The sequence below is a fragment of the Takifugu flavidus genome, chromosome 20, assembly GCF_003711565.1.
Source record: "Takifugu flavidus isolate HTHZ2018 chromosome 20, ASM371156v2, whole genome shotgun sequence".
Classification (NCBI taxonomy): Eukaryota; Metazoa; Chordata; class Actinopteri; order Tetraodontiformes; family Tetraodontidae; genus Takifugu; species Takifugu flavidus.
The window spans coordinates 2,211,506-2,222,353 of NC_079539.1; the positions used below are offsets into that span (position 1 = coordinate 2,211,506).

General features: G+C 44.4%; 1 protein-coding gene across 1 annotated transcript; it reads right to left on the minus strand.

Moving 5' to 3' along the window:
* Positions 1–35: 35 nt before the first annotated feature.
* On the minus strand, positions 36–7,995 carry aebp1a (AE binding protein 1a). Its single transcript, XM_057018948.1, has 21 exons — positions 7,667–7,995; positions 7,349–7,594; positions 5,231–5,470; positions 5,009–5,074; positions 4,812–4,865; positions 4,659–4,718; positions 4,494–4,553; positions 4,128–4,205; positions 3,943–4,052; positions 3,675–3,814; positions 3,489–3,573; positions 3,267–3,411; positions 3,108–3,187; positions 2,906–3,029; positions 2,531–2,727; positions 2,161–2,334; positions 1,956–2,081; positions 1,628–1,874; positions 1,385–1,524; positions 1,055–1,154; positions 36–924 (listed from the first exon to the last, which is right to left on the minus strand). Exons 2-21 carry the CDS (start codon positions 7,575–7,577, stop codon positions 365–367), a joined length of 3,015 nt encoding a protein of 1,004 aa, XP_056874928.1. The 5' UTR covers positions 7,578–7,594; positions 7,667–7,995; the 3' UTR covers positions 36–364.
* Positions 7,996–10,848: the final 2,853 nt, after the last annotated feature.

Below are 10,848 nucleotides of genomic sequence, written 5' to 3' on the forward strand. Positions count from 1 at the left end.
TGTTCCACATTCAGCCACAAAATAACAGTCTAATGGACATTCAGAAAATAATCTTTTATTCAGATGCATCGTGAACATTCACTGACAGCAGTAACTATTGTAAAGCCATTAAAATCATCCATACATAATTAAGGATGTATCTCGTTTGCATTGTGGCCTAAAGGATCAGTACAGGTATCGATGTATCTGCTCAGCAGATCAGTCCTCTGCAAATTTATCAAAAACAACACACACTTTCCTTTATAACTGCATTTGTGGTCAGAATTTACCCAACAAGTTGCAACTATGTGTCTAATAACCTTTGTGTTATGAAGTTTAATCACTGTTGTAACTATTTGTGATAATGTACATGTGTTTGTAATAATCAGTCAATAGTGTATTCAAAAGGATAATCCTGTGTGGGCTCCGAGATCAGGTTGATGCTGTCAAATGGGTTTTCGGTGAACCAGCTGTCTACTGGGAACCAGGAGTCGTACCAGGAAGTTGTCCTCTCTGTTTCCGGTGGTGTTGTTGGGGCCATCGTGGTGGTGGTGGTGGTGGTGGTTGTCGTAGTGGGAGTGGTGCTCTGTCTGGCTCGGAACCGCTGCTCACGCAGCCTCCGTAGGCGGAGGATCCGGAGCCGCCTGCGCCGCTCGGCCCGCTGCATGCTGGCGTGGCTCTCCGTGGTGGTGGCGACCACGCTGCTGGCAGGGGTTGTTCTTACCACTTTCGCCCTGGTGACGATTCGGATCGGCCTCTTACCGTTGAGAGCCATGATCTGCTTGATGCGGTCCCAGTTGGACTTCGCTAAGGTGAAGCTGCACGGCGTGGCCCCTGAGTCGTAGCCCACCATGCAGAGTCGGGTCTGCGGGGTGTGGCCATCGGCCTTCGCTGTCACCTTGTACTCTCCGGGATTCAACAGCCGCCAGTAATCTCCCCCAGCGGCTAGATTGAATTAAACAGTTTGGGAGAATGCAAAGTTTCAATGGATCAGCCATTCATAAAGAAGTGATAATACATTATTAGCTTATCTAAAACACACGCGATGAGCCTTTGTACGCTGTACCCAACATACCAGTTTTGACATCGTGCCATATTCCTTCCACAGATATGGTGGCATTAGCCAGCGGGTTTCCCTCCACGTCCCTCACTACTCCCTTGATCCCTCGATGTACCTCGGTTTCAAAAAGACAACGTGGATGCTTTAGGATGACACTCTCAGTCCCAAAGTCAGTTCAGCACAAAAAGAAGCTCCCAGAATGATTCAAACCACCAAATCGCCTGATTGGCAAGGATCAGTTATATGTTTGCCCAGTATCCACGATGCAGGAGCGAATAAGCCGTCCTGTCTAACTCTAAATGGGGTTCTGTGCCTCAGTTCTCCTACTTGGAGCTCAGTTCGTACTTGCTCAATGAAAGCCAGCAGGGACTCCTTGTTGTTCTCCCACTCGAGAGGAAGTTCACTTTCATGGGGAAACTTGTCACAGCCCAGGAAGATGGACAGCTCGAAGCAGTTGGTGTGCAGGTAGCTGAAATCGTTCATACCTGTGGAGAGCTTTTCACTGATCAGTTGTTCCTGGTTTCATAGTTTCATATTGACAGATCTGTGTCACTCCTTGTTGAGCTCTTTATTGTTTCTGACACTTACTGCCCACTACTGGTTTCCAGCTGGCTCTGTTGACGATACCCTGGCCTGTCGTCACATCGTCGCCGTGGCAGGAGCCTCGGTAGGTCTCCGTCATGGTCAGGTGGCTGTGGGCGTATGCCATGGCCAACCACCGGAACATGGCGTCATCGGGCGTCTCCCGGAGGGCTCCCTCGTTCTGGCGCTGAATGCGAGCCCAAGTCTCCTCGTTCATGTCATTATTGCCTCTCCAACGCCGGGTATCAGCGAACTTAAACATCAAGGGTTGAGAGGATAGTTGGTTAATGGTGCTATTATTGATGGGCAGTTTATCTTTGGAACACACACCCACCGATTGTGGTTGGCGCTGCATGTCAAAAGGGTACGCAACCAGTTTTTCGCCCCCTTGTAAATTGGCTCCCAGCACAAATGGGGTGCGCTCCATCCAGGAAATGATAGCTTTTGTCTCCACAGCGAGCTGTGTGAGCGAGAAGCACACAAATGCTTTTGTGCCACGGTGGAGGGATGACCACACGGTAAATGTGCAACACACTCACAGAGGTGTTGAAGATGTTTTCCGGCAGGGGGATGTGGTGATTGGGCACGATGCGTGGGACCCATCCTCTGTCCTGAGCTCCCCACAAGACGCTGTTGAGGTCTGGAAAGTTCAGGAAGATGTCATAACCTTCCTCTGTCCAGTGGCCCAGTTCCCAGTTCCCCATCTCTGAGCCCTGTGGGCAAAATGGGACAACTATCTCCTCTGAATCCAATAATTTCAAACTGCTGATATAATGAAGGCCGAAGTGTCTTGAGTTCTTTTATCTCACAAATCTCTTCTCCGTCGCCTGTTTGTAATATTAGTTGTTAAAATTTTGATTTGGTCTGATTGGAAACACCTCATAGCTTTATGGCAAAGGCCTTTCATACCATCTCAAACGCCATCTCGTAGGCATCAGGATTCAGAGACGGCACCAGGTGTATTCTCACTCCGTCCACCAGGCGGCGCACTCTGGGATTTCCATCATTGTACTCCTTGCACAGAAATTGCATCAGCAGCAGAAGAAGCTCTCGGCCCAGTGCTTCATTACCATGGAGACCGGCGGTGTAACGGAATTCCGGCTCACCTGTTGACAGGTAAACACAGGTAGCATCAGAAACGTGGTAAAAACCAGATTTCTGCTCTGTGGTGAACTGTTTGGGAACCAGGTTGAGGAAGAGGAGCTTGGAGCTCATTGACCATAAAAATGTTGTTATTTTGTGGTCCATCTCTGTTGTCATGGTAACACACAGGCCACCGTGTACCTGTCTCATGCTCTCCAGGGTTGTCAGAGATTTCCATGGCATACATCTTCAGGCCTTGGTAGCTTTTTCCAATGTTGTAGATCCTGGTGATGTTGGGGCACTCTTCATTTATCACCTTCATCATCTGGACGGCAGAAAGGAGGAAAACACTTGGATGATGGATAACATTTATTTTTCATCTTGCTGCGGATGAAATGCAGACCTGTCTCATGTCTTTATAGTTGTGGTGTCTGAAGTCCAGTTCATCTGTTGGAGTCACTTCATTCTCACTGTGGTAGGTGCCTGGAAGATGGAAAAAATAGTAAATAAAATAATTACAAGCCATAAATTGGTGTAACATAATGTTAACTGTATGACTGACTGGGGAGTTGGCAGGCCAGGACTTCAGCTCTCAGGCACAAGCTGCCGTTCCAGCTCTGGGGAAGGATGCGGAGGTAACGCGCCACGATGGGCGTGAAAAACTGGTTCATTACTGGGGTGTTCCTGTCCACGTTGCCGTAGAACAACTGGAAGGGACGATTGCACGGAGTTAAACTAAAATGTTTGGCAGACTGACGTGCGCTCCATTTTAAACACCACTCACCCATTCGGCATAACCATCGTGCAGCGTCGTCCAGTCACGACTGTCGTTACTGAAGGCCACAAAGTAGGAGGACATGAAGTCATCCCTGGGAAGAAAGTCATTTTCACTTTTTTGGATTAAACCTTTCCAAAAAAACAGACACTGACATTACTGCCATAAAGGATTAAGGGTTAAGGATGGACTCACTGCGTCTCTGAGTTTCTTCCTTGAGTTATGACCCCGGTAAACTCCACCTCTCTGCGGGCGTCCACCTGGAACCAGTGGTTAGTCTCCTCTGGCTCTGCGCACCACGCACCACCGTACAGGTCATCGTCGTTTTCAGAACCCTGCAGTTGACCACAGCTCTTTTTAGAACCAGTTTGTCATCCTGACTTGAGAACAAATTTGGACCACAACCCCGCCATTATCCCAATTTTCCAAACCAGTGCTAGGCGAGGTGGAAGGTTATGTTTACCTGCATGTTGAGTCGCCCCCGCTGAGCTGAAAATCCATGTTGGGACTGAGAGGAAGCCAGCAGCTGGTCCTCCTCCAACCGATGGGACTCCAGGCCAAGCGGAGGACAGTCTTGGAAGAACAAAATGTGCTTTGACCTTAATATACTAAACACATATTTTGACTACTGTTGATGTATTCTTTTACCTTTCGGTTTAGCAGGCACAGATGTCTGCTTCAGCCTCTCCTCTTCCTCCTCCTCCCACTGCTTCTTCAACCGCTCGGCTTCCCGGCATAATGAGAAAACAACATGGGTAAAAGTCTATGTTTCAGACAGGCAGTAAATATTTCCATATGGAGCCTTCACACTCACTCGTGTGTGTTTTGTGTTTGCTCAAACATCCGTCAGTGTTAAATCATGTGACACACAGACCGTTTCAGTCACAACTCTCACTGCCAGCTGACGTCATCATTACTGAATCAGCCTGAAGTCTTTTAGGCAGCTCTCAGTCTTGGTCAGATCCAAGCGATTCAATAAAAAACAGCAATAAAAACCCCTAAAAATTCAAACACCTTTTTCTGCCTTTTCTTTGCGAGCTCTCTCCTCCTCTTCCTCCTTTTTCTTTGCAGCCACTGGGAATAAATCAGACAGAAAACACTCAGATGGGACAGTCAGCATCTGTAGCACAGGTGCCACATGAAGCTCCTCTGATGGGAAAAGATCTAATGGTGACGTACGGTCGGAGTAATCGTATTCTTCATACCAGGGGACGAGAAATGGGACGGGTGTGGTTTCCTCTGAAACACAAGTAGATATAACATATTATAAACATGATTTACAATCTATATCAAGCAATAAACCTTAGAAACCTATAGGTTTGACCGAAATACCTGGTATATACATGACCTCAGGGGTCGTGACCTCTTTCTTATCAGCCCAGACATCTGTCAAAAACACAGACCAGAAGGCTCAATGAAACAGCCAAGATGATTTTATACCGATTCAGTTGTTCTTTTCATGAAAGTCGCAACATTTATTGCTTTGTTCCTCATTGCTTTGTTCAGTTCCAGTCTCAGGGTTCACTGACCTATGGAAGGCTCGGGCAGGCCGGGCTCAACAGGTTCCTCAAACGGCTTTAGAGTCACTGGTTGAACTGATAAAAAGATCAGAGTAAGGATCGAGTTTCTGGATAAAAATGGCAACTTTTGCCAATACTTCTGCAGACGTAACGATTGCATTTGATTAAATCTGCAATATTCAACAATGCAAATGCCTGTTTGTGGCATCACTGCGCCAACTGAAGACCTACATGTATCCAGTTCTGTCAAAATCTTCTCCTCTTCCTTAATTACAGTGGGGGGCTGGGTGTGCGGCAGCGAGGTGGTCGTTGTCTTTGGTTTCTTGGTGGGTTTGGGTGCCTTCGGCTTCTTTGTTGGTTTGGGTGGTTTGGGTTTTTTGGTGGGTTTCGGGGGCTTTGGCTTCTTTGTGGGCTTCGGGGCGCTCTGTTTTTTTGCTTTGGCCTCTTTCTCTGCTGCTTTCTTAGCTTTAGCTTCAGAGAGAGATAGAGAGAGAGAGAAAGAAAGAGAGAGAAAAGTATTAGAGACAGGATAACAAATTGGAACAGTTTTCTCAGGTTGTTTTCATTTTGTGATCTATAGAATCTGTTTCGATGAAGCAATCAGAAGCTCCAGGTGAAGTCCTCCCAACCAATGTTAACATCCAGAAAATTGTTTTTCATTTACTGATTTGCTTTACTGTGGACCCAGAGGAGGAAAAAGACCGTATTATTATTGTATTTAACTGGTGTCGAGGCAACATTAGAGTGAAATTTATCAGGAAGGATGCTTAAAAACTCTCTGAAGTGTATTAACGAACTGGTTATTTCTTCTTGCCACCAAATAAAGGCAGCTTTACTTCAATTTTGTGAAACAAAAATGTCCTGCATGTCCAGTAACACCGACGGATGGACGCTTTCGTGGTGAACTGCGTGGAATATTACAGAGAGAAGCAGCTTCATTATGTCAGCTTTTAAAAAAATAAATAAAATCTACCATTATGTAACCATCATCAAACTCCTCTGTAGAAACACGGCGGCTTGTTTTTGTTAGCTGGACGCGTTCCACCCTGACTAAACATAACATTTCCTCACATCCAGCCAGTCCATAACTCAGCTTCGATGCTCATGGGAGCCACTTTTCACCGTCTCTCACCTCTGCTGTGACCATGCACAGGCGATCCGAGCCGTGGAACGCTCTGGAATTCTCTTGCTTCAGATCTAGTGTTGGGAATTGTTGTGCTTTTTATTCAGATGCAATTGTGGTTTCATGAAATGCGATTTCTCCTGAGGATGAGTGCCTGCACTCTCACAGCTCTTTCAGAAGCAGAATTTCACAGGCTGATTTTTCTAGTGTGTTATTGGCTGGAGAACATGAAAATAGTTACGTGTCAATGACCTAATTAGTGCATACTTGGTTATCAGTGCAAATATTTGAGCCTCTCACAGGCAAAGTACTTCAGACATTTCAAAAAGTTATTTTTTCTTTTAAAAAGTACATGAATGAATGCAGAAATAATATATTATTTTGTACTGAGGTTGTTCAGTACTGAGTTCCCAGGAACACACATCTCATGGACAATTTGTGGGAGAAATGAGTCCATCATGACAACAATAACTGAAAGAGGATTCTATGGATAAACACTGCTTGAAAGTATTTGAAAAGAATTTGGTTTCTTAATTATGGCCTCCTTTTGTAACCTAAATCCAAACCTTTGGCCGCCATCTCTGTGGTTTTCCCTTACACAGCGGAAAGTTACCGTTCCGAACATCAGTGAAATGGCAGTGGCGCTATTGAAAATGGGTCTCCATAAAAATCTGTCTCCCCACTTCATGGAAATAGTAGTGGAAACATTTCTGCTGGTGCCCAGACTGTGTTTTTCATCTGTGTATCACCTGAGGCGCCTCCGTCATGGTAAAGCCTTGTTCTATCTGCAAAACAACAGCTTTTACAGTCGCAAACCAGACCCTGATTCCTGGCAGCGAGAGCGGGTCATGTAAGCAGTGGTGCGGACACGCTGCCAAGAAACCGTCAACCACCAGCTGAACCAGTGCGAGCGTGTGCTCCGCCATCTCTGAATCACTGAGAGGTTTTAATCAAAACAAAATTCCCAGGCTCCTCTGCTGCGCTGATTAGAAAAACACTCTTGGTTTGGGTAACACGCGGGGGCTTGTGCGAGCACATGAATGCAGGCGCAAGGAATTCTCTGGATGGCATTAGAGGCAGGACTAGATAACAGCTGAAAGCCGCTAATCTCCTGCAGCCTGGCTGACATCTCCAGCGGCCGCGCTTTCCGATTGAAAGTTGAGATGAGAAAAGGTTTTAAATGTGTTCCCATGAAAAGTTCAAATCCACGCGGAGCATCTACATACCTGCTTCTATTTCTTCAGGTGTTTTCTTCTTCTTTGGTTTTGGCTTGTCAATTTCCACATCTCTAGCAGGATCATCAGACATTTCAACATCCCGTTGGTCCACCTGTCTCCCGTCCTCTAGTCCTCGCCTTCGCCCCACCTGAACTTCCCCCTCTGCATCTTCTCGTGCGCAGACCACGACCCAACACAGGGTCAAACCCAGCCAAATGACCAGCACCTCTGCCCTCATGCCTCCTGAAGGGAACACTGACAAAGATGAAGCAGAGTAGGTGTGAGTCTCAAGCTAGCAGCAGAAGTAGCAATTATCCAACATCTGACCTGCAGATGCAAAGATTCAGCTGTCTGGAGTCGCTCTGACACCCTTGTGGGGTCTCAGTAGAACATGAAAGGACTCTGGAGAGAAAAAAGGATGGGCTTGTGGAGGTCTGGAGTTCTTCCTCTTCTGTGAAAGCGAGACAGTGTGGAGAGAGGAAAAGCAACAAAAAAGAGAAAAAAAAAGCCTGAGCTGGAAGATTTAAAGCAGCCTCCCAGTCATGCTGGAGTGGAGGAAGTGCATCTGTCTGGAGTGGATTTTCTCCAGCAGGAGCAGCAGAGCAGCACGCCTCCTCCTCTTCCTCTTCCTGCTATCCCACATTCTCCTCAGTCACATCTCTCCCTTATGGCCCTTCACCCCCTTTACCCCTCACCCATCCCTGTGCAGAGGGGAGGAGCATCTCCACATGTGACATTCCTACTCAGGAGAGAGGGAGAGCGAGAGAGAGAGAGAGAGGAAGAAAGAAAGAAAGAAAGAGAAAAAGAGACAGATTGAAAGTTCACACAGACGAAACAAAATGCAGAAACTTCTGCAGCGTTGCTCAGTCTGGACAGAACATCAGTTCACATATGTTTTTCGTTTGTGGAGGTGATAAGGTCGCGATGGGAAATGCGTTTTGAGAAGTCTGGCGGGAATTCTTGTTCTAAGTCAAATTGTGTTTTGTTTTTTATGAAGGTCACAATAAAATGTTGGGTCAACAGATCTGATTCAAATGCTTTGCTCCTTAAAATGCATAAATGATCTGAGTTCTGCTGATGTAATTTACAGCTAAACTGATTCCCCCGATGCCATCAAACTTGTTTACATCTGTATATCTATATTGCAATTATCCTGGTAAAATCTCTATAATTAGGATTCTCATGTGTGGGTAATAACTGTGTGTATCTGGACAATACCAAGAATTATTAACCATCCAGTCAACCTCATTGTGCTTTCTTTGGATTAAAATAAAGAAAAAAGACCAGGGTCTCTGGGAGCACCAGACGGTCGACCTTCTGGAAATGGTTATCTTCCTGGAACGGTCGGTATTCTCGGTCCTATTGCAGTCACATCCCATTGAATAAACCCTCACTCTGACCTTCTTGTTTCATCAACCTTTTTGAAAAAAACCAAAAAAAAAAAGTCTGGTTTCAATAAGTTTTAAATATCCCATAATTCCCCCTTATTTACTGGAAGCAATTCATAATTTTCCCGCTCTCTCCTTCCTCTCAGCATCATTAATTCTCACGTTTGAGCCACATGGGCATCCTTTACCTTGACCCTTATTAGTGGAGTTAAAAAAATAGAATAGAACTTACCGAGCATGGCTTTGGTGACGTTTAATGTCAAAGAGTTGCCTAAGATGTGACAGAAAGTTAATGTTTGTGCTTAATCATTGCATTAGAATAAGCTTTATTGATATAAAGTCTTTATGTAAGTACAACTATGACCTGAAACTCTTTTGACCCACAATAAGCAAATCAAAGGTTTTGTGTTTGGCTGATGAGAAATAACAACCCGTTAGGATGGGTTTCAAACCTCTGACCTCCTCACTGGGAGGCCATGGTGCGAACCAACCTGCTTTGCAGTGATCCATGCTTGAACGTAGTTTGGTTGTGTTCTGCAGACCGAGACAGGGACAGAGAGCGTGGAAGGAGGATGTTCCTGTCAGCAGTACCAGAACAGTCCAAAAGAACTGTTCCTTTTAAAAAATCTCCAGCCACTAAATGAGTAATACAGTGATGCATAGAGGAGGAATTTCTTTCTTATTCTGTTCTGAGTCTTAACAGATGCAGGCTTGTGTGTGCGTGTGTGTGGGTGTAATTACCTTCTTTATTTAAATTTGGATGCTGCAGGCTTTACTTTTTAAGATTATACGGTAAATGTATTTTTGAGTAAATGCCTTATTATTTAACCGAAACTATTGGATGAACTATTGGAAATAGTTATTTAAAAAACAACTAACGGCAGGTCATTAATCACAGGAGACATCTGTGTATTTACACTATTTCGTAGTTTGATTTTTGCTTACATTTTAATGAGACAGCAATGTCACATCAACTAGGTTATTTCAGCACTATCATATTATTTTATTAACATGTGTCTTGAGCTTCAGTTTGTTTTTAGAAATGTGATAAAAGTGATCAAATCCCAGATGACTTGTGTCTGTGCAGCAGATCGACAGCATCCGCTCCCTAAACTCTGCTCAGATTAGCTGTGAGTTTCATCCTTCCACTCATCAATCTCAGCCTGTTATTGTTGATGAACAAACCTTCCACAGTGAAATTTCAATATTGGCCAGGCTTCAGGGGTCTAACAACAGCCTCCATTAACTCCACTAGCTTTGTTTTGCTGCCATCTGTTCCTAATATACTTCAGTGGATTCAGCTGGGTTTTGCTACAAGCAGTCAGCAAACAATAGCTGATGACTACATATCAGCTCTTTTTCATCATTATCATAATTCAACTTACACGTGTTGCAAAAAGAATAATAATTCAATGATTTAGGTCCTGTTTTAAAGTGTACACAACACTGTATTTTGCACTGACTTTGTGGTCTCCTTAACTATAACAGATGGAGTTCAGTTGTGAAGGCTGAGGATAAGATATGCTCTTTATTACATACAGCTGTGCTCAAGGGGGGAGGGGGTGTACGAAGCTGAGAGAGGTTCTTATGTTATCTGTCCAGCTCTGAGGTCATTACATGATGCTTCCTTTCTCTCTCTTTCTCTCTTTTTAGGCAATGAAACCCTTGATTCAGGGGATAACTATGCAGGCTCGTGCCATTATATAATATTTCGTCACAGAATCCAGAGAAGTGTGGAAAAAGTCTGAAGAAGCTGGTCAATTCTCTGGCCAGCCACAACTTTCCTTTTCAAATTCTTCAAATCAAGCAGCGTCACCTCAGTGATAAAATCGCAGTTGAACAAATATATTGCTTAAATTTAATCATTTGTTTGTCGCCGTGTTAAAATGTTTTAAGCACTAAGTTTCCTTTTTTAAAATCTATTTTTTTAGCTTTCTAAAAAATGTTTGAGAAATGCATTTAGTACTCCACCACCAATCTTTATGCTTTGTTTTACTAAGATGCGTTTAAGAGGCAAATTTAGTAATATGTCTTGTTTTAGCTCGATTTCTTGCTTAATACAATTTGGCAAGTAGACTGAAGATAAACTTGAAGATAGTGAATAACTCGAAGCGCTTTTCT